The 23,445-nt window shown below is 50.0% G+C and overlaps 3 protein-coding genes across 3 annotated transcripts; all 3 read right to left on the bottom strand.

The window, feature by feature from the left end:
• Positions 1-13,131: 13,131 nt before the first annotated feature.
• LOC127777475 (uncharacterized) lies at positions 13,132-14,205 on the bottom strand. Its single transcript, XM_052304074.1, has one exon. It carries the CDS (start codon positions 14,015-14,017, stop codon positions 13,463-13,465), a length of 555 nt encoding a protein of 184 aa, XP_052160034.1. The 5' UTR covers positions 14,018-14,205; the 3' UTR covers positions 13,132-13,462.
• Positions 14,206-19,488: 5,283 nt separating this feature from the next.
• On the bottom strand, positions 19,489-20,347 carry LOC127776908 (NADH-ubiquinone oxidoreductase chain 4-like). The gene has a single exon (XM_052303472.1). It carries the CDS (start codon positions 20,345-20,347, stop codon positions 19,601-19,603), a length of 747 nt encoding a protein of 248 aa, XP_052159432.1. The 3' UTR covers positions 19,489-19,600.
• Positions 20,348-20,561: 214 nt separating this feature from the next.
• LOC127775566 (NADH-ubiquinone oxidoreductase chain 4-like) lies at positions 20,562-22,167 on the bottom strand. Its single transcript, XM_052301826.1, has one exon. The coding sequence runs from the start codon at positions 21,920-21,922 to the stop codon at positions 21,395-21,397; it is 528 nt and encodes a 175-aa protein (XP_052157786.1). The 5' UTR covers positions 21,923-22,167; the 3' UTR covers positions 20,562-21,394.
• Between the last annotated feature and the right edge of the window lie 1,278 nt (positions 22,168-23,445).

Genomic DNA, 23,445 nt, shown 5'->3' with positions numbered 1-23,445 from the left:
TCCCGCTGCAGTTCTAGTCAAGGCTTAGCTCCTGTTGTCTTTCGTTTTTCCGCTACATTTATGTAGGACTTTTGTGATGTTTGTAAGACGTGGATCTGAATGTCAACATTGTCGTTTGTGTACCCCGGCCGGTCCTGGACGGGGATTTTAATACACATTCTGCTTGGAATTCTATTCGGGAATTTCTGGGCGTGACAATCAGGCGATCGTCGGCCCAATAGCCCCCAGGCTTGATGGGCCAGGATGGCTTCTTCGGTCCTCGCGGGGCCGAACTTGCTATGGCGAAGTCGTCTCCCTTCGGCATATACTCTTCGCCCTACATCCTTCGCCCAAGAGGCCTCTAGCTTGGCGAGGTACCCGCCGATTCCCCGCCTCTCGCCATCCTTGTTCCATAGTCTTCGCCATGGCGGCTTCGCACTGACCAACCTTGACGTCTCGGGCTTGAATCCTCACTGGTCGCATGGTTTCGGCAGGTTTGGTCGAAGGGCCTCATGCCATACCGCCAACAAGCCCCTCACGGGCAAGGGTGAGATAGGAGCTTCGGCCGAGACCGTGCAAACCATGTGGTATGGTATGTGGCGCCCCCTTTCGACCGATGCTCTTGCTGAAACCTATATTGTTCCTGCAAAATAAAGTTTGTTGTTTTGGTTTGTATTGTTTTGCCGCTTTTCGCCTCCTGCGGACGGTGGTATATTATTTTTTATTTTTCCCGGGCCGAAAGGAATAGTAATGGGCCTTCCCTTCATGGGCTTGTTACGGTGCAGCTCGGTCGATGGGAATTTACCGTTTCGCCTACCCTCACGACACATGGCGCTTTACTAGTGGTGGGTAGGCGAACCGTCGCCTGGGTGGGCTATATATTCTCCCCCCTTTTCCCTTTTCTCCGTTCTTTCTTTTCACGGCACCCCTTGGCCCTTCAGATCTTTCGCCTGCTCTATCTATTCGGCCCTGCACACACCCTTCGCCATGGCCCCTCGCAAGCCAAACCCCTCTTCGGCGAAAGGGCCCGACCCCGGCCGGATTGACGACGACACCACCGCCTTTTTGGGGGTTTCTCTCATGGACGACGGCGAGTTGGTGAAGTTGGTCAGCTCTAGGGCGTTGGTCCAGGGGCATAGTAGCCCGTTGGCGCTAGTCCGGATCGCTATTTTTGACTGGGCGTGCCGGACCTCTGGGTTTGAGCCTAGCGCAGAACTCTTCGGTGCCATATTTTTCACCACCGTGAATTCGAAGACGGTGATTACCTCGGCCGGAACGAAGAGGACGGTGTTTGGGAGTGTGAACTTTAACGTTCGCCCCGAGCGCTCCGATCTCTGGCCGGTGAATGCCGCCATGTCGAAGTGGAATCGCCATTGGATGGCGCGGTGGTTTTACCACACCATCCCCTTCAAGGCTGGTTCCGAGTCGGCGAAGGCCCTCCGGTGCCGGCGCAGGGCGATTGCGCCGAACCGGAAACCCAAGATCGCCGTGGACGGCGCTATGAAGGCACGGTTCGCCCTGCTTCGCAAGGTTTGCTCCCGCCTTAGCTGCCGTGACTTGGTGGAGGAGTTCTGCATGCTTCGCATCTTTCCCCTCTCCTAGTCATGGCAAGTCGCGGTTGACCAAGGCGAAGAGGTCGATGATTTGCCGAAGTTGGTTCTTCCTGAGGGGACGAACGGTGAGACTACACTTTCGCTATGTGCTCCTGTGCTTCGTTATTTTGCTTGGTTCGACGCTTAATATGGCTACACCCTTTATTTTCGCAGTGTTGACTCTCGACCAGGCCGATGCCGAAGCCCGTAAGATGATCGGCGATGTGTCGGTCGTCGAGTATAGCTAGCTGCTGACATGACAGGCGGCCGGCCGGGCGAACCGGGTTTACAACAGCGAATTGCCTCCCCGGGTGAACCCCCACAAGGCTGACGACGATGTAGTGCCTTCGCGAAAGCGGACGTGCGGACAAGTGAAGCTGGCCCCTTGGAAGCGAAGGGTCCCTGCTTCCTCCGATTCTGACGCTGACGATGAGGACGACATCGAAGAGCGTGACGGCGAGGAGGAAGGGGAGGAAGAAGAGGAGGCGGAGGCCGCGGCCGAAAAGGCCGCGGACGAGGCAGTCGAAAACCGCGTCGAGACCCCTGGCTACACTCCTACTCCAAGTCCAGGGCACAACGAGATTGGGGTGGAGTCAAATAGCTCCCCCCTTCATCGAAAGGATTTGGAGGGGACAAAGGCGTTGGTTGCGTTTTCGACGGGCAAGGTGGCGAAGGGAGGTCCGGTTAAAAAGATCTCCATGAAGAAAGGACTCGTCGATGTTGCTCGCGTTTTCAGCGACGACGAGTCTTCTGACGAAACCCCGACTTCGCCCGCTGGCCGCAGCTTGGATCTTTCGACGACCCCCATTCTTCCGCTCGACGCTGGTGGAGCAGGTGGTAGTGCCGCCGCCGTTGCCTCAGCCTCCGCTGATCGGATCGTGAAGGCTGCGCGAGGGTTTTCGGAAGCCCTCTGCGTGAGCCAGTTGTTTTGCCGCTGGTCAAACTAAAGGGGAAGGGGGCGGCTGTCGAAACGTCTGCCTCGGAGTACTCTCTCGCGGCACCCCACTTCGCCCCTGGCGATTTCGAGACCCGGGCGAACCTTATTCCCTTCGTCGAGGGAGTAAGCAACCTTGTCTTACCTGCCAGCACCCCGAGCCTATTCACCGAATTAAATGAGTTTGATGAGGGGTGTTCCTCTATTAAAAAAGCTTGGCGGTTCGGGTATGCTTTTCGCTCTCTTTTTGTTTTCCCTTCTCTTCGTTTTTATCGGGCAAAGATGACGAAGTATGCCGCAAGAGCTTGGAGATGGAGGCCCTCGCCAACACCCTCAAGGAGGCGAAGGCCGAAAACAAGCGGCTCCAAACCGAATTGGAGAAGGGAAAAGAGGCTAGGGCCGAGGTCGTTTGCCTTGGGGTTTTTCCACAAATTATCAATCACACAAATGAAAGGTCGAAAGACACAAAGATTTTATACTGGTTCGAGCCTCCGGGATGGATTAGCCCTACATCCAGTTTGTTTTGTCTTTTTTCATTTTCCTCTTATTTTTCGCATTTTCGTGTCGGAGGGCTTACATAGTGCCGAAAGGCTTACATAATAGTATGTACATTTTTACAAGTTGGCGATTCGGGTGCCACCCATTCTACACATAGAAACGCTAGAGAGAGGCAGCGTTCCAGGAATGATCGAACTCTTCACCTTCCTATGTTGCTAGGCGAAAGGAGCCCGTTCTGGACTTGTGCTTGATGAGGTATAATCCTTCCCACTTCGATTCAAGCTTGCCGACCGCCACTGGGTTCGCTTTCTTCCTTAGGACGAGGTGGCCGGGCAACAGTTTCGTCGGTCGATCTTTTTTTGTTATAAGTTGCCAAAGTGCCTTCGGCGTATTTGCGCATGTGTTCTAGTGCTTCGACTCTCACCCCCTCCAGGAGTTCGAGCGACACCTCGCGCCCCTCTTCGCCCCCAGAGAACATCACCCTTGGTGAATTAGCCCCTAGCTCTGTCGGGGTCATTTGCCTCGTCGCCATAAAGGAGCATGAACGGGCTGAACTTGGTTGGCCTTGTGGGGGTCGTCCGAAGGGCCCAGGGAACAGATAGCATTTCATCCGGCTATTTACCCTTCGCTGCCCCCTCAACCCTTTTCCTTATTGCTTCTAGGATCTTACCATTTGCACGTTCGACCGCCCCATTCGACTGCGGGTGCGCGACCGACGCGAACCTGATTTGTAGGTTGTCACGTCCCGATAAATTCATCCCGAAATAAAAATCATTCTCTAAAAGGAATAATAGAATTAATTAAAATTCAAAAAGAAATTGGCAAACACTAAAATACGTACAAGAAAAATTCGAATCTGGTCCGGAGAATTTTTGTTAAATTCTTCTTGGTCTAAAAGGAGCCCTCAAATTTTACTTGAATTTTCAGAGCACTAGAAATAATTATTAAGCAACAAAAACAATTAACAAAGTTTATTAAAAAGAAAACTAAATAATCCTCCTTTTCCTTTGGGCCAAGTTTGGCCCAAATCCTCCCTCTCTCTTTCTCGGCCCGCGACCAAAGTCCTTCCTCCTCCCTCTCTTTTTCCTTCCCCCTTCTTCTCTCTCTTGGGCCGCCCCTCTTCCCCTCGGCCCAGCTCCCCTCCCCTCCCCCTTCCGGGCCGCCCCTCCCTCCTCTCCTCCTCCCAGCCTTCCTCGGCCCATCCGCCTGGCCCAAGCCAGGCCGAGTCCCTCCCGCGCACGTGCGCTGTGTGCGCTGACCGCGAGCTGGCAGGAGGGGCCCACGCGCAGTCGTCTTCCTCCTCCAGCCGGCCGCTCCTCTCTGTCCCTCTCCCGAACCCTAGCGCCGCCATTCTTCGATCCCGCTCCACTGCGCAAGTTCCGGCCAAATAAATTGCAAAAACGGAATCCCCATCCCTTTCTCATTATTTCCCCCAACTTTCCCCCTTTAATCCCGCCCCCAATCACCGGGATTTAATCCCTCTTCTTTGACCGCCATTGATGCTGCCGGCCACCTCCTCCGGCGCCATTTTCGGCCTCTCCCGTGACCGGCACTCCGTCCTTGCCCTATAAAACGAAGCCCTCCTCCTTCCTTTGGTCCATTTTGCTCCCTCCCGAGCCCCTAGCCACCTCCCCATCACCTTCCCCTCTCTCCTGTGCCGACGGCCATCTCCGGCCGCCCCTGCCGCAGTGCCGGTGCGCCGGCCGGCCGCACCGTATTCTCCCTCGGCCTCGCAGGTGCATCCTCTTCCCCGGCGCCGCCTCCGATTTGTGGGGAAATCGCCGGAGACGTGCCCCCGCCGGCTTCAAGTGCCATTGCTTCCACTGTACCGTCTCCAGCCGTCCCTGCCGCCTCGCCTGAGCGCCGGCCGATGTCGCTGCCACCTCTGTCGGTGCTGTAGCGCCATCCTCTTCTCCGGCCCGGCTGCGGCGTCGCCCGAAGTTCGCCGGAACGCCGCCGCCACGCCAACCGCCCGTTCCTCCTCACCGGCTCATCGCCACGCTGCACCACCACCTTCACACACATCGCAGCGGCGTGTTCCACGTCGTCCTCGCCTCCGTGCAGCTACTGCCGGCTGCCATCGTCGCCTCCCCACCGGCGTTCGCCGTTCGTTGTCGTCGCCCTCTCGTCGTTCCCGGTCATCGTGGCATTCGTCCCTCCGTCAAGCCGATCGCATTTGCCGCCCGTAGTTCGTCAAGCGAGCCGCTACAGCCCTGTCATCGTCTTCGTCCTCGGCTCCGCGTCGTCAAGCGTTGCGCCGGCCCCGTCTCGCCTTCCTCCAAGGATCGCTGCCGAAGTCGTCCCCACGCCGTTCGTCTCCGTTGTTCCCGTCCGTCTCCGCCTCGCCCGTTCGTCGTCGTCGTTCCCACGCCTCGTTGCGTGGTGGTAAGGACATCTCCTTCACTGCCCCCGTCCTCGTCCTTTCGGTGTTGCCCCGTACACGTTGTGCGGTTGTCGACCCCGGTACCCGTGTACCGGTGTTGGTAGTCCTTCGTGTGTGCGTGTGGCGACCGTGTTAGTGTGCCCGCTCGGTAGCCGCATGGTTTCCACGTGTGCAGCCCGCGTGGTGTCTAGTAGGGTCCGTTTGTCGGCCACTTGCCTCGGTTGACACACGGGGTCCGCTTCCGTCGACTCGTGGACCGTCTCTGTGTACCCGGTCCATCGTGGTCCCTTAGGTTGACATGTGGAGTCCGCATGTCAACAGCGCAGCCTTCCTGTCTTTTCCAGGCTAGCACTTAGCCATGTTTTATAGTTGAAAAACCTAATTATACGAATGTCATATCTTGATCATATGAACCCTGTGCTTTCTTTTTATGTATTTTTATTGCTTCTTTATAGGCTTGTAGCTTTGCTTGTGTGCTTCGCGTAGCTTTCATGTGGATCTGGTGATAGCCGGTGTATGCGTCTAAGAAGCTCATGAGTTCGCAGCCAGCTGTCGAGTCCACGAGCTGGTCGATCCGTGGCAAGAGAAATCGTCCTTCGGACATGCCTTGTTTAGGTCTGTGAAATCGACACACATGCGCCATTTTCCGTTTGATTTCTGCACCAGCACCGGGTTCGCCAACCACTCAGGGTGGTCGATCTCTTGAATGACCCCAGCCTTGAGCAATTTCTGGACTTCGGCTTTTGCTGCTTCTTGGCGATCAGCAGACATCTTGCGTAGCTTCTATTTCCTTGGCTTGGCATCTGACTTGACTGCCAGGTGATGCATAATGAGATCTGTCGAAACACCTCCCACCTCATCAGGGCCCCAGGCGAAAATATCAATGTTTTTCTTGAGCACCTCTAGGATGTTCTTAACCTCTTCTTTGCCCATGTCGCCCCCAGCGATACGAGCTTTGTGGGGTCGGCATCATCGATCTGTATTTTGATTACCTTGCCGTGAGGGGCGGGCTTTGGCACGTGCTTCGCCAGGTCATGTTGCTCTGTTGATTATGGTCAGATCGCCCTTTGAAGCAGCCGAAGGCTGAAGCCCCTTGACCACGATCACTCTTGTCAGGCCAGGCATCTTGAGCTTGAGATAATTGTGGTGCGAAATAGCTTCAAACTTGTTCAAGGTCGCACGGCCGAAGATGGCATTGTAGTTGTATGGGATGTCGACAACGTCGAACAATATTTGCTCTTCGCGTCTGTTTTCGCCTGTGCCGAAAGCTACCATCAATTGCGCTTGGCCCAAAACTTGGACTACTTCTCCGCCGAAGCCACGGAGCGAGGCCGGTGCTCGGGTAAGGGCTAAGGTAGGTAATCCCATCTTGGCATACGCTCCGGCGAAGATGACATCAGCCAAACTCCTTCCATCGACTAAGATTCACCGGACCTCGAAGCCAGCTATCTCGGCCGAAATCACCAGAGGGTCTTGATGCGGGAACATTACTCCTTCAACATCTTCCGGCCCGAAAGAGATTTGCCGGTTCAAATACTGCGGGGCCCCTTTGCCCGTCATAGTGATGTTGTGGACCATTCGAAGCTGCATCTTCTTTTGCCGTTTCGACAGCTGATTCGGCGGGTCGGCCCATGTAATCACTTGGATTATTCTGCGCTGCACATCTTGGCGCTGTTCGGCCGGGGGTGCTTGTTCTTGAACGGCTTCTCGAGGTGCTTCGACAGCTGCTCCCTGCTGCGGCCTTGGATCTTGCGCGTTGCCACGCTGCGGAATGTTTCGGCATTGCTCCGTGGTGTGCGAAGAGCATCCGTGGAAGGCGTAGTAGAGGTCTTTTCGGACCTTCTTGCGAACGGTTTGCAGATGGTTGCTTGCTTGCTGGGCATCGAACTCCTTGCGGAGGGCTTGAACTTCTTCGACAGCCATCACAGTCTTGCCCGCACGGTCGGTTCTGAACTTCCTCCAAGTCATGGGAGCTTGGCCTTGCCTTGGTGGTTGTCCTTGATTCGCCGGCTGGGGCTGGCGAACCGCGAGAGGAGGTAGTTCGACGACCTGAGCTTGTGCTTGGGCTTGGGCAGCGGCGACGGAGGCTTTGTCATACTTGGCTTTTATTGCTTGCCGTCGCATGGAATCCTCTTCGCCCCTTGCGGACCCGTCAATGATGCGAAGCAGGTGTTAGCGTCTGCGGCTCTTTGTTGGCGATTTTTCTTGTGAGTTCGCCCTCAAGTAGCCCGGCCGAAGCGGCATTGATGACTGAGGCCTCCTTTATGTCTTGTACTTGACACCAGGCTTGCGAGAAGCGACGCATGTACTCCCTTATCGATTCCCCCGGCCTCTAGCAAATGCCGAGTAGATGCTACTGCGTCTTCGGCTCCTCGTAAGTGCCTCGGAAGTTAAGGACAAAGACATCGCGCAATTGCTCCCATGAGTAAATGCTGTTGGCTAGTAAATTGAAATACCAAGAACAGGCGATGCCGTCTAGAGCGAGATGTATTACCTTTGCCTTAGTATTTTCGTCACCATGAGCCGCTTCAATTGCGGACTCGTAGATGGAGAGGAATTCCTTTGGGTCAGTTTCGCCTGAATAGCGTGGGACGGGTGGGATCTTGAACTGGGGTGGGATTGGATGGATCTTGATTCCCCCACTCAGCGGTAACCAATTTTCGTCCCCTGCCCTGTTCACGGCACCTTGCTGCGGATACGGTGTGGCGAAGGGCGAAGTCACGGCCTGCGCGTGAGGTTGGGCCATGGTGTTCGACTGCCCGGCTCCGATTCGATGCTTGGTGAGCCGCCATGGATGGGTCAAACGTTGGCTGGGTCCATGCCATGGCGGCTTGGTTTGGTGCTTGGTTTGCCCCGAAGCCTGGTGTCAGTGCCGGAGCAGTATTGATGAAATCGAACTGCGGTCCTTGACTCCAAGGCGGAGCGCCAGAGCCGGCTGATTCGACGGCAACCAGCTAGGCGCACCTTGACTTGTATTCCCCTCCGGCTATGCCGATGGGGCTGTACCTGAAATGTTGTGGGGTTGGCTAAGTTGCTGAAGGAAAGCTTGAAGCTGCGCTTGCAGAGCCGAAGCCCCTTCTGCCATTGCTTGTGACCCTTGGCCAGGCGGCTGAGAGTGTGCTTGGGCAGCGACCGGCTGAGCTTGCAGCTGCGCGTGAGGGGCCGGAAATACTGCTGCGGTCGAAGGCTGCCCGGCGAAGTACACTGGCGCTTGCGTGGCTTGTGGCGGAAGGGGTTGGATCGGTGCTTGTGGATAGACTTGAGGTGGGACGTAGCCCGCCGAATACTAGAGGATTAGGGCCAAAGCAGCCTTGGCCCGCCTCGCTGCCTCGTACGCCTGCTGCTGTTCTTGCATCTGCCGAAGCATGTCTTGGAGTCGTGTCATGTTCTGCCGCATGGCCTCCATGTCGGCTTCGGCCTGTGTTTCAGGGTCACGGTTGACTTGTACAGCGGCAAGCGCAGTCGAGGCCGCTACTGGCTGCGACGGGGCGGCTTGGGGCACCAGCAATTGGCTTGTCGAAAAGATCTCCGCCCTGGTGTGGAGTGCCCTTGCCGCCGCGGTTGCCTTCGCCATGTCAGCCTTGTTCAGCACCTGCCTAGAAGTGGCAGGGGCCGAAGGCGGTAGTGATGGCGCAGGTGCGGAGGCAGACGACGCTCCTCCAGCTTCGGCGATGGGCGCCGAAGGCTCTGCTCCCTCTTCGGCGGCCATGTCCCCCCCGGCTTCGCTTTCCTTTCGCCTTATAACCTTCTCCTTCACGACCCTCTTTGGTGGCATTCGCTCTCAGTGGTTTCGCTCGGAGGTCCCCATGGTTCGGCGCCAGCTGTTGTCGAAACGACAACTGCATACGTCGAAAGATGTGGTTACTCAACAGTGGTTGGAAAGGAAGTAAAGTGTATTAAATTGAGAATTTTTCTTGGGTCCCCCCCCCCATTACATGGCCCTATGAGACTATTTGTAGTGTCATTACAGGTTCTTACTACTAGGGCTTTGGTTATACAGGGGAATTTGCATGGTTGCCCTTATGAAAGGGACATTTACATGGGTATACAGTGTAACTGAGGTTCATGGGCTCCTAATGGGCCGTCAGGCAATCGTCGGCCCAATAGCCCCTAGGCTTGATGGGCTAGGATGGCTTCTTCGGTCCTCGCGGGGCCGAACTTGCTATGGCGAAGTCGTCTCCCTTCGGCATATACTTTTCGCCCTACATCCTTCGCCCAAGAGGCCTCTGGCTTGGCAAGGTACCCGCGCGATTCCCCACCCCCCACCTCTCGCCGTCCTTGTTCCATAGTCTGTGCCATGGGGGCTTCGCCCTGACTAACCTTGACGTCTCGAGCTTGAATCCTCACTGGTCGCATGGTTTCGGCAGGTTTGGTCGAAGGGCCTCATGCCATACCGCCAACAGTTGTGAATAATTGAATTGTGATGTATGTGTTCCTTTGTTGTGAAAGTTATGAATGAATTTGTTGTAACTTAGTTTCATCTTTGCATTTGTTGTGCAAAACTGAGATGTACAAGGTGTCTCAGACTTAGCTTCCCTAGGCTGGCATGGGCCCGTTGGGCTGATTGTGCCTTCTGGCCGACATGACATGGCTCGAGACTGACTGGGCCATACCTGGGCTGTTGGTGCGGGGTAGGCATGGCCCGGCACAGCGTGTTGGTTGGGCCGTGCCTTGGTTGTGCTCGGGCCAAGCCATGCCGAGCGACCCATTTGGCCATCTATATTACTGGCCATCAACTATAAAGATAGTATAGATACCTCTTATCTCACATCACGTCTTGGATATAAATGTCACGTCTTTGTTAATGACCAAATTTGGTAATCTAAGTATCGGAGATGAAGAAGGAATCGAAGCGGAGTTCGAGGTGGAGATCGTTCCGGAAACAGAGTAAGGACCAGCTGGAGTCCGAATCGGCTGCGATCAGGATCGGCAAAGTCCGAGTTGGACTGGGTTAGCCGATTGAGCCGAATCTGACAATATGACAAGGCATGCATTGTCGGGTTGAGTTAATGAGCTTCGTGAGATTGCCGCGCATGGATAGAGTCCTAAGAAGGCAATTTTATCTATTAATTAGGATATTTTATGTAATTTCCTTAGAGATATGTTTGGGCAAAAGTCTGCCGCAAAGACTTATGGTATCTTAGAGTTTGTTAGAGATAAGAGTCGTGTCCGATATGGACATATTTTGTAATCTCGGGTATAAATAGACCCCGAGCCCCATGTAATCAAACAACACACGTTCAATACATTCTCGGCGCATCGCCACCCTTTTACTTTCGTTTTGTTTCGACGAGTTCTTGCTTTCGGGTTGAGCTGCATCGGTTTCGATCTTCAACAAGAGGTAAAACGTGTTATGGTGGCTTGCGTTCTCGGGATTAGTGCTTCCATCTTTATGATACTCTAATCTTGTTTATGTAATTCGTCGAGTTATCATATATCTTACATAATCTTTGGCAATATCGCCATCTAACCTTTAATCGGCTAGCGTTTGTTACTAGAAGGCAGCCGGTTAGGTTATATATCGACGTTGACTTAGATTATATAAGATATCTACCACTCTATGAAACATCCAACGGCTTGATTGTCTAGATATTGTCCTTCTTTTCATACTTATAGCTACATCTGTTGAGTTTGATCTTATGAGTCGTGATTAGAATCTCAATCTCTAGCCTGCCTTTGGTTGCCGATTAGGGTAGCATCGGGGTTTCAGCCGATCTTACCTGATTTAACTACATTTATCTTATATGCTTGATTGACATGTTAAATCTGCGCTTTATGTTAAGATCTTGTTGCATTTAAGTATATTAGGCTTTTGTTTGGTATATTCTACTTGCTTTAATATCTTAATATAGAGTGTTATCGTAGTATTAGCCGATACATGCTAGATCTATTTGATCGGCTATGCTATGAACATATATAGACTTGTTGTTAATATATATTTCAATCTAAGTGATTTATACTGTCTCGGCATGACGACCGCGATCTATCCTAATCACTTGATTTAAGCATATATCGACATGAGGACTATATGTTGTTAATATCTACAGCCGATCGAGTAGATTTAGTTCTTTCCTACTTATTCATGATTGCCGATCGATCTACATATGACATCGGCTCGAAGATAAATGATATGTCATCGGCAACTGGCCGATCGGCTATCGTTTATGGATTTAACTACAGTTTCTTTGTCCTTGTTTCTTGTTGATTGCAGGATCAAATCAACTGGCACGCTCATACACCTAAAGGCAAGCTTTTGGACCTGCACTGGAGTTAAGCAAGATCTCTCAGGCCTCGTGTTTTTACATCAACAGTCTTGGCCATCAACTTTTGTGTTTCATTGTCCCTCTGTTCCATCTAAGGTAATTTAGTTTTTTCTAAAGTCAAAAGTTCTCTAACATGACCAAGTTATGTAATATGACCTAATTTGTACAAAAAGTAATTAAATACCAAGTAAGTATACTACTAAGACATATTTCATAGTTAATTTTAATAAACTAATTTCATATTACAGATGTTGATGTATTTTTTCATAAACTTGATAAAATTATTTTTTGCGGACAAAACTAAAAGACCTCACCGCAAGACACAATATGGAACGAAGGAGTACTAGCTGTATACTCCCTTTGTTTTATACTACTAGATGAATACTCCGTCGTGTTGCTGCGGAAAATTAAGTTATATAATATGTACAAATAAAATGTAATTTTATTATCAAAGCTAAAATAATGTGATACGATTTTGAGCCTAAAAATAATTGAGATTGTTTGTTTTTATGAGAGAAGAAAGAATTTTATTATCAAAGCTAAAATAATTTGATATGATTTTGAGCCTAAAAATAATTGAGATTGTATGTTTTTATGACAGAAGAAAGAAGACACAATTTAGACCATAAATCATTCATCCAAAGTCTAGAAAAAATTGGGGTGATGTGGCTTAACGAGAGAAGAGAGAAATAGCATTAACTACACTTAATGGAGATGAACTATATAAGTATGTAGGATTAGTCGCTTTGATTTTTTTCTTTTCTAAATCAAACTTCAATAAATTTGACTAAAATTTAAGAGAAATGTAGCAACTCTTATAAAACCAAATTAGTTTTGTTAAACCAAACATTAAATACATTTTTATAGTATGGTTGTTCGGTATTGAAATGTTGTTTTCTTTTTTAATAAATTTGATCAAAATTAATGAAATTTGTTGACTAAAACAAAAGTTAAATCAACTAATAATATGAAACCCGAGAGTAGTAAGATTTCAGCAAAGGTGCAATTTTTTTTATTTTAAACAGCACATTATCTGTTCCCTATCCTAATTGAGAAACGTTGTCTAGCAAGCATGCAAGTTATTAGATGTTGCTGGTCTTGGTCAATAAATATGTAGATTGTCGATCATGTTTTAACCCCCCCCCCCCCCCCCCTTTTTTTTCTTCCTTTTGCATTGCCTACATTAATGAATGGAATGTGCCAAGAGAATGGGAAGAGGTTCTTTCTCATCCAAACGAGTGAGAGTCATGCATTTTGTGACATCTTGGCTTGGGAACATATTCCGTTGGTCCACACGAGCATAAACACAAACCGCTATATGGACAATTGTTGTTAAATATCCATGAGACCATGATTCTACTGCCTAGCAAGCTTAGCTAGTTCGATTAAATCGTCGTCAATGATATGATGGAGATGAAACTAAACACAGATAACTAATACAAAAACAGATGGAAGTTGACAGGATTAATTTACATCCTTCCATAAAACAAAAGGAACAAATTTGCAGATTTGCTCTGCATTATAATCGAGATCATGCAATACTGATATATGTCCATGATTCATCAACACCCATACAAGTGCACATACTAAAATGCAGCAATTAACACAATATTATACACAAACTAGATAGGGCACAAGAACAATAATTAGCAACTAATGTCTCTTTATTTTTTGCAAACCTGTAAAAATATACCACATATGTATATATGCATCGTTGATCACCAGCCAGCAGCGCCGAGAGCGGCGTATGCATGAAGAACGAGGATCACAATTCACAGCACAGCCAATATGTAGTCGCGTGCCATTGCTCACCTCACAACCATGATCTGCGTCGAGGCTTGCGGTCGTCGACCTCGCCGTGATCACCATAGCCAGGGTGTTGCTCATCAGCATCGCCATGGACGTCGTTGGCGGCAGCAGCAGCAGCAGGAGGAGCATCCTTCACTGTCGTCGCTGGAGCAGCCATGGGTCCCACTGGCGGCGGCGCCGTGAGTACCGTGGACGAAATTCCATTGCGGCGACCGACGGCGCCGCCGCCGCCGTGACCCTTCTTAGCCTCGTCGCCGGTGGGAGCTTGCGGATGATTCGCCGCCGGGACCACCGTAGGCGGCTTCCCAGCTGCGCCTTCCTTCGGACGACTGATCTGTTTATCGCCATAGGTGGGCGCCTGGACCTCGGTGTCCGGCGACGTCGCCGGAGCAGGAGCAGCTCCCCCGTTGCCGTTGACAGCGCCGCCGGCCTGCGGAGGTGGTGATGGCTTGTGGCCGCCGTCGCCGTCGTTTGGACCTTCTCTCGGGTGCCTCGCCGGCGGCCGTACCTCGCTATTTTTCACGGGGTCGTCACCGCCGCAGAGGAACGGGAGGCACATCGCCGCCGGCGCCGGTGGCGATGGATCAACGACGACGTCGATCGATCGCTAGCTAGCTAAGCTAGCTATCAAACTGTGGCAGGCCAAGTAGTGGAGTAGTAGGTTAGCAAAGGAATCAAGAAGTGATTAAGCGACGTAGTAGTACCAAGCAGTGATCGATGCTTAAAGTGAGTGGAGGAAGGGGGAGATGCGGCCGGTTAGGCAAGACAGAATATAACAAAGCATAATATATCTATCGATATATTTAGCATGCAGTTGGTGAGGCGATGACCTCCCACAACAGCTTAAAGCTAGCTACCTCATCAATAATTTCTTTGTTGTCTCGTGCACTACTCGTGCTATATTGTGCCCTATTTTTTTAATAATTAATTTACTGCGAAAATGGATATATCTACTACAGCAGCTATAGAAGATCTCGGGTATCAATTTAAGGGTTATATATGAAAAACAATATCACCGTTTCTTAGCTATAACTAATATGTACTTAATATTTTTTTTCTTCAACTTGTACTCTCTCCATCCCATAATATAACCCCCAGACAATACAAAGTACACATCTTCCGTAGAGTCAAGTTGGTAGTAACCTAACCTTTTAGAGTCGGGGGAGCCGAGCCCTTAACTCTATCAATAGAAAAATCTTCGTGCGTAGCGTGAGTTGGAATCCTAGAAAAGATCGATTGAGACTCCCTCCTTGGTTCCACGAAGATCTCTACGTACTTGTCTAGTCCAGGACAACTGGGATCTTCCGGTCTGAGTGTGTGGGAGCAGCTGAAACAAAGAAGAGTCTGGTCCGCTCTTCATTCAGGCCCGGCCCGCCCATCTGCTGCTAGGTCCGAGAATGGCGCCAGGCGAGGGTGCCGCTATGCCCTGCAGCCCTGCTGCGGCCGGCCCCCAGACTATGCAAAAGAATCGAGGCCGGGGGATGTCGTCCATCAGGGCCCCCGCCTTACAAATGGGCCGTCCCCCTTAATGAATTGAATAGTCCTTCGACCCTCGTTTGATTCCGACGGCTGGCATAGATGAAATCCCATGAGACCCGCCCACTATTACTACAAAAAAAGCCCCCTGGCACCTTCGCTAGACGGAGAGTAAGCGACTTCTATTAGCACCGGACCGTCGAGTCGAATTGATCGTGTCATGTGCAACGTCCATCAATGGTGGTTCATTAATGTCCATAGATTTAGACTCCTTCCCCCCTCCCTTATACGCAAAAGATCGAGAGGGGCCCAAACCAAACCAAGAACGTAAACAGAATTCGACTCACTCTCGAATGGCTCGCCCTCGAGCCCTGGGCGAGTCAGCCGGGTCTTTCCCTGTTGTTCTGTTTCCACCACGATAAAGACGCACGGAAGAACTATGGTATGCCCAGCGCAGCGTGTGGAGGATCCGTTGAGAGTGTCCCTTGTCTCGGTAGGGAACAGTACCTATTGTCTTGAAAAAAAGTCAGTGCTACGGTCCCCTATTGTTTGATCCAATATTGACAGGTACGCATCATGTTCTACTACCTCCGGTCCGTGGTTCGACCTCCCGTAGTGGTCCTTGCTTTTCTTTTTGAAAGCTCCGCGGGGCCAATTTTTCGTACTTGCTCAGTGTGCCCCCCTTTTCGTCGAGTGCCCCGCCCAGTTCACAGGGCTGTTGGCCTACCAAGCAAGCACTTGCCCGCAGCTCCTGCCGCCTACCAAGCGGGCTCTGCGCTCGTTATCCTGACTGTTCTCTCTGCTGGACCCTTTCCTATTGCTCTAACCATAAGCTATGGCAATTCCAGCTCGCACCCACTCTGGCCCGCCCAGCGAGGCCTGAGTGAGCTCAGTGGTCAGCCCCTGACATTAGGGGTCTTTCGCTTTTGCTAGATCTATAGAGATATTACGAGTCCTCCGTCCCAGATTCCCTTGCCGCGGCCATCTGGTTCACCGGTACTACCAAAAAGTCTCATGCTTACGTTACTGTGACTGATATATAAGTTTGATCCCAGACTACGAAGACCCAGTCGTGCTTCTGGTTTCCATTCTCATCATCATATTGAAGGAAACGCCTCGTGCATAAGAACTTGGAGTCCGTATCATGGTGAAGGTAAGGTAACGCTGTGATTCTTGCTCAAAAAACTGACCGAACACGTTCGAGTTATTGGCTCGTCCGACCCGGACGCATTCATGAGTCGCTCGTTCAACTGTCCCTCGGAGACACGGTAGAGAATTGCCATGTATGGTCACCCCCCCCCCCCCCCGCCCCTCCCCCGTCCTTTCTTTCTCTCGGTCCCACCAGGGCGGGCCCCTCTGGGGTAATAAAAAATGGATAAAAAAAGGGGACTTCTGCTACGGGCTATGCCACCCATTACTTATGAGGGAAGTTGCATCCGTCCCATCGCAAGCACCTACAATGTCATGATCACATTGGTTGACCCTTTTTTGGTAGTTCAACGGACCGTCGCCCCTCCAACAAGAAAAGGTAGAAATATGGAAACTTCTCTGCCATTTAGATCGGAGAATTTATAAAGGAAATCAGGTTTTAAATTTCCAGAAACCACACGATTATATAGCCAAAGGGAATACGCCGCACCTAAAATCATCCCAAGCGCTGCTAATGTGGCTACTAAGCTATTTCTTTGGAAAGCTCCTACTAAGATTAGAAATTCCCCAATAAAGCTGCTAGTGCCGGGTAAACTCATATTGGCTAAAGTGAAAAAGAAGAAAATGGTAGAGAAATTCGGCATGGTGCTCACTAAACCTCCATAATATCTAACAAGTCGAGTCTTATGTCGGTCATATAGAACACCAACACATAGAAAAAGGGCTGAAGAAACCAGTCCATGACTTAACATAAGTAAAATGCTACCCCCAATTCCCTGTATGTTCGATAGAGCCTAATATTCCCCCAGAGTACGCCGCTTACCCTCCGAACCGTACAAGATAGTTACCACCTATCATACGGCTTTCTAACTCCACTTCTTTTCTGGTCGTTCCGCTCTGTCGGATCGATGGTAGTCTCAGAGATCTGGTAACCTCTGACATTTTTTACAACACGCTTCCTGCTTCCGTTTTGAGTTGTGCATCTTTCCCCCCAGGGCATACTATACTATAGTATCACATTGTAGACCTCCACCCCAACTCTATCTTCCTTATCAGTGAATCGGAACATAGTGCATAAGTACTCTTCGATGCTGCGAGGACGAGACGAGGTGACATACTACGATCACGCACTAAAGTTCTGCCCTTTGGCTCGGCATATGGAACCTCTCAACATGCTCCCTCGGGATAGGTAGGCCCATCCCCCACCCCCCTTTCCCGACAGGCGGCCGGGCTGTGTTTCCCCAGCGGCCACCCAGTGGCGGCAGAAAACAAAAAAGGGTGGGCTCCGCGCGGTTCGCATTTTATTGTAAAGAGAGAGCTTTTCATTCTCTTATAGAAGCCCGCGTCCACGCGGGTAAAGCCCAGCGAAGCTGCAGGAAGCACTGAGCAATGGGGGGATGAGGGCGACTCCGCCCACGAGTTGGACCACACCACAGGCAAAAGTCCTTCCACGGCAAGAGAAGGGTGACCGGAACAAGAAAAGGGAGCTAGTCGTTGGAGGGAAGACAAGGCTCGTTCCGTGCGACTCCACAGAAGAGTACACGCGCTAGAAAAGGCAGCCAGCTTAAAAACGCTAGCTACTTTTTTTTAGCCTTATTTAGTTTGGTTGCCTACGCTTGCTCCCCGACACGCTATGGCAACACCCCCTGCTTGCTTCTTTCTGTTCGACGTGGAGCTCGCAGCCTCCCCACCCTTGCTTAGTGTTCCACTTGTGATCCTGGAGGATTTGGAGAAATGCGCCCGACCATGAAGAATGGATTTTTTCTTATCTTTCATGTGAACGGCCCTATCTTGTAAAGAATGGTTTTTCGTGCTATAGACCACGTTGAGAAAGACCAACCAACAACACAAATAAAGCCCGTTCCATTTGGGTACCTCGAAAGGGAGGTGCTCTTTATGATGCTACGGACGGCTGTCCGAAGTGCATGCAATGACGGGCTCGGATAGGATAGGATTGTGCGTGCCGGGCCCTTCGGGTGTCCATATTTTGGCCGACCTTAGCGTAGGCCCCTATGTTATGTTGCCGTAATATTTTTATAACTTCCACCGCTGTTACACCAGAAATCCAAGGTTCCACACGAGCTCCTGTTCTGCGGCGTGGTGGCAGGACCGCTAGGGGATTGGCTCCGGGTGTAGGTAGGGTCAAATCCGCAGGGGTCATGCAAATACATAGGCCCCTTCCCTTCTGCCGAGTTGTTTAGAAGGCGCTTTCCGTTCTACGGTCCATTCGCTAGGTCCGAATTCGTCAAAGCGAAAGATCAGATCCAATGGAAATCCCGCAAATTGAGCGCAGCTGATATGTGGCTACTAGGCGCGATCATCTCACATGCCATAAAAAAATACTTCTTTTTTTTATGGCCCGTCATATAAAGATAGAATAGATATGGATAGAGAGACATTCTACTGAATCACGAAATGGCTCGTTGATCCAAATGAATCATTCTTCTGGTCTCTCTCTGCCCCCCACCCCAAAACTGACCCACGACACTGCGCCCATTCGTTTCGCGCGCGGGAAGGCAACGAAGTTCTGTTCAAAAGACCGCAGCGGAGTGGAGCAGCCGCGACACGAAGTTCCTTACCTTAGCTGGATCTCGCTGGTGCCACCTAAACGGTAGGTATAGGCGACGGATGTTTGACGTTTGGAGTTGTCGTTCGTGCACCTGTCCCCAATAGAAGAATGAGTGATCCCTTCCCCTGCGCTGCGGATCATGGCCTTACCACTAGGTCCCCGATGGCCAGCGGGGGATATTCGGTAAAGCAGCTCACGTTCGTTTGCGCTGCGCGTTCCCGCTGGACCGAACACATGTTAGCTGTAGGAAGTATGGTTACGAAAGTGACTTCGGTTCGCCAGTTCAGGCTCAACTCCTCGCTTTACGTTAGCGGACTTACAGGTTGGGCTAGGGTTCCACGCTCTTTCTTTCTGTGTGGGACGATGCCGGGGAATGTGTCGAGGCGGCGAACAACAACAAGACAACTAACTACATTTGCTTTCCCCCCCCCCCATGAGATGCGCCAGTGCATTGGACCGATGGATAATAGAACTGAGCTAGCCAAAAAAGCGCTTGGGCGCTCTACATACGATGTAGACTCCATCAGATACATATCGATTTCTTTCTGATGGATCCAGAATAGATAGATATCTTGTATCATCAATAGATAGAAAGAGGTCAACCCTTATTATTGATAGATACCCTTTCGATCTACCAGAACAGATCAGGCCATCTATATCAATCGATTTGAAAGGTTCATCTCGCTTTTCGGTCATTCAGCCACGCTATAATAGCCGCCACAATAAGAAAGAAGCAAGCGAAACAGCTAGAAGCGCTCGCTTCGCCGCGCCCAACAATTCTTATTCAAGGGAACCGAAAGATTCAATTCGGACTTCGTAGAGCCGGTGCTGTTGCTGTCTGCATAGGGCCGTCCCCCACTCCCGCCCCGGGGCGCTAAGGGGTTTTGTTTTAGGAACAGACGGCGGTGTTTTGCTGACGCCTCGAATCGACGCTTTTGTTGCGACATGCTAAGTTTTCCCCCCTATTGCTAGTAGGTTGATGGGTCGCACGCCCGGCACACATGTTTTGGCCTTGCTTGTGTGTCCATAACTCAAAATAGGTGACCTAACGGCCGCTGCCCGACTAAACATACCAATAGTCACCAAATTCATATGGGCTACTGAGGAGTAGGCAATGATCTTCTTAAGATCGATCTGTCTTAAAGTGGTCAAGGAAGTATATATTATAGCAATCGCGCTTAGAGTATAAATGAAAGGAGTGAAACAAAGTGTCGCTTCGGGAAACATGGGTATTGAAAATCTTAAAAACCCGTAGGTTCCCAATTTTAAAAGAATTCCTGCAAAGATGACGGATCCAGCCGTAGGTGCCTCTACATGGGATTCGGGTAACCAAATATGAACTGGTACCATAGGCACTTTGACGGCAAAAGAGGCGAAAAAAGCAATCCATAGAAGGATTTGGCGCCGCTCACTAAATTCTGTGGTTAATAAAATTTGTAAATCGGTGGTTCCTGTTTGGAGAAGAATCAACAGAATAGCTAATAGCATAAAAACGGATCCCAGTAAAGTATATAGAAAAAACTGATATGCTGCCTTGATCTTTCTTTGTCTTGAACCCCATACCCCTATAATGATGGTAGAGTCAAGGGTGGCCCCAAAGCGGAATTGACCGGTGGTGGTTGGTCGAAGCTCCAGTGGGTAGCCACTCCTTCTCAGGGAACTGTATGTGAGACTTCCGTCGTCAGCCCTTGTCATTAGACCACTATGCTTGTCTTTTCCGCCTTGACTCTCGAATCTTTTGCTTCTCGAGTGGTGGCGAACCATGCTGCTTGCATAGTGGGAGATGCCCGCCCGTCGGGCCCGGCCTGCTTCCTGCCCGAAAGAAGGCTAGCAGGACTAGTGGTAGGGCCGTCAAAAACCCTACCTTTCAAACCCGCCCGTTCGTTATATCTAACGATAGAGAGATCTGTGAAAGTCATTGCCTTATGTTATGGTCGCCCCCTAACTGACGGCCTTTACGCAACTACGACTACTGTGATGTGAGCGGTTCTATTGGTTTGATCTTTCCGGCCTCCACTTGTACGAAGATGCATGCATAAAGGGACCCGCTCCTTTATTTATCTTGATTTTCTTTATTAGGACAGGACCCTACCCTATTCTCGAACCCTCCGCCGAGCTCTACCCTGCCCGCATTTATTTGGAAGGGGGCCAAAGAAATGTCTCCACCTGCTGCCAACAGTCTTTCTTCAGAATTCTACTGAACGGGTCGATCCTCCCCCCCCCCTCCCCCGTTTGTTTTAGCAACTTATCCTAAGGTCTCTTCGCCAAGAACTCTCCGGCAACGACAGAGGAACTAACCTGCCTGCTGTGGCGGGGCGTCTTTTTTTTAAACAATAAGACCTAGATGATTATCCCTACCCTCGGTAGCTTACGAGTTTACGTCCATCCCTGGTCGGGTACAGTTTCCTTTATTTTTATCCCTTGTAGCCGTTACCCGAATTCGCGCAAGTGTGTCCACACCCCCCCCCCCCTGACTTGACGAGGAATCCTTTCTCGAGAACAAACACACCCCCTACACACACCTAGGAGCACCCCTTCCTGCATATCCATACAAGACCTGAGTAGGCGGGTCGAGGTCCTACGAGGTACCCACTACTCGGAGTACCCTCCCACCAAAAAAAGATGTGTGGTTCGGTGGTTCGACTAGAAATGCTATGCTTACGCACAAGACTACCCCTCTTCCCGAAAGCTTCGCGGGGACCTTTACTACTTTACGACGACAGGGGACCGCCCGTAGGGGGTTTACTGCAAAAGGCCCCTGCAGAGGAAAAGCTTGATCCCAGCGAATAGAAGATGCTCAGCTCTGCACAACATAGGGATTGGCACACTTTCGGAAAGAACATAGAATAGTAGAGGATCCAGCATGTAGGACACGACGATCATTAGAAATTCACAAATTAGAAATGCTGTAATATAATCTTTCCTAAAACTTCTCATACCAGACCAACCCACTGAAATGCAAATAGGGATCAGAAATGTGGTCAATATCACTAAGAATAATGAAAGACCATCTATACCCATATACAAATGGATGTTTTCATAAGGAAGCCATCGAAGGCTTTCCACAAATTGAGATTTGGCCGTAGAAGGATCGAATTGTATCCGAGGAACAAGGGGATACAAAAAAGTAATAAGAGAAATGCACAGACCAATCAATCGTATCAGTCTTATAGAAGAATTTGGAATGAAAAGAAGAGTAATGCTTCCTAGCACGGGACAGAGAGTAGGACCACTTAGATCGAAATAGCATTCACAGAAATGTTCTAACATAGAGTAGAATCAAACATTGAAAAGATTAGTTGACAACAGTCAATCAAAAAAAAGATGGGGCGCCAAATTACTAAACAATAGGGGTCTTTCTGTGCAAGTCAGCTGAACACCGTAATTGATGAGTGAGTAGGTGGGTTAGGCGCACCCCTCGCCCAGTGGGAAGTCATGAGGCTAGCCCCCCTGAATGAAGAAGTAGTGGGGCCCCCTGCCCGCCCACGTATGCGCCTTTATTTAGATTCTAACTAAATATTTTACTGAACTTTATCAGGGAATCTTTCTAAAGAATCCATCTGGCAAAACGCAATTTGTCGATTTCAATCTAAGGTGCACCTTGCCTTTTTCAGGTAGTTTTGTTACGCCTATTCAGCTAGGTGGGGCATTGGTCATAGCCGAAGTCGAAGGGCAAAAATAAGGTAATGAGATGATGGTGCCATCAAGAAGTTTTCGACGAATGTAGTAGCGGCCAAAAATGAAACTCTTGCATGAAAGACCGGACGCAAGATGAATGGCGTTGGGGTTTTTCAAATGAAACCCGTGATCAGAAAGTCACCAACGGAGCCATACAATCTATCTAGTAGTGTGCCAAAGCACGGTATAATGGTCAACGACTTTGATTTGTTCGTACCATTCTGTCATCGATCACTGCTGGGTCGGTTGGTGAGTCACCCAAAAAAAGCATAGAAAAAGGTCAAGCAAAATGATCAGCGGTCTCATTTATGCTATGCCCTGCATCGTGTTCGTGTGTGTTTTTGAGCTTTCTTAACTTTCAGCGCCATGCGCTTTGCTCCGCTTTATAGCATACAGAGACTGACCGTTGTCTTGAGAGTGAAAAGCAAGCGATAGAAAAGATAGTCCCTCGCGCGAACTACTATGGTGAGATCATTACTAAAAAAAGGACCAACGACAATCAAATCCTAAAAGAGAAGGAGGAGTCAGTTTTCTTTAAAGATCGAGGTGTCAATAGGACAGGACAATTATGCCATTCGGAAGAAGTCTTATACAGAGGGAAAGCCTGTTACGAGTAAGTGGAGAGGAAAGATCTCCAGAGATTCTTATCCAGTGGCTCGACCAGTAACCAAGGTCAAAAACTCGACCATGGTTTCCCGGTAGAACCCCATTTCGCCCAAGTTGTTGCGGAACCGGAAAAAGAAGCGGTTTTTCGCGCAGCTTGCTCATTGTGCTGGTCCTACTTTTCTATTTATTTGGCCGAAAAAGCATCGGACAGGTTGGAGTTCCAACCTTCTTGGGACTCCATGGACCAAGATCTGCTTTCATTATATGGGCAATACCAATCTACTAAAGTAGATCATATGGATGTAGAAAAAGCTTTAGATTTTGTGATGAATTGGAAACATCTCTTTTCCATTTCTATTTACCTAGTTCATATTTTTGTTTCGTGTGTTCTCGGGAGGAATTCTATCTCTAAAGAAAAAGTTTTGGAAGATTTTTTTAACCTCAGCCTAGTGGATTCTCCCCGTTAACTGGACCTGCCTCCCCCGCGGTCAAAACTCTCCTCTCCAGCC

The sequence above is a fragment of the Oryza glaberrima genome, chromosome 6 (assembly GCF_000147395.1).
Source record: "Oryza glaberrima chromosome 6, OglaRS2, whole genome shotgun sequence".
Classification (NCBI taxonomy): Eukaryota; Viridiplantae; Streptophyta; class Magnoliopsida; order Poales; family Poaceae; genus Oryza; species Oryza glaberrima.
The sequence above is the reverse complement of the archived record's forward strand: the minus strand, read 5'-3'. Positions and strand labels throughout refer to the sequence as shown.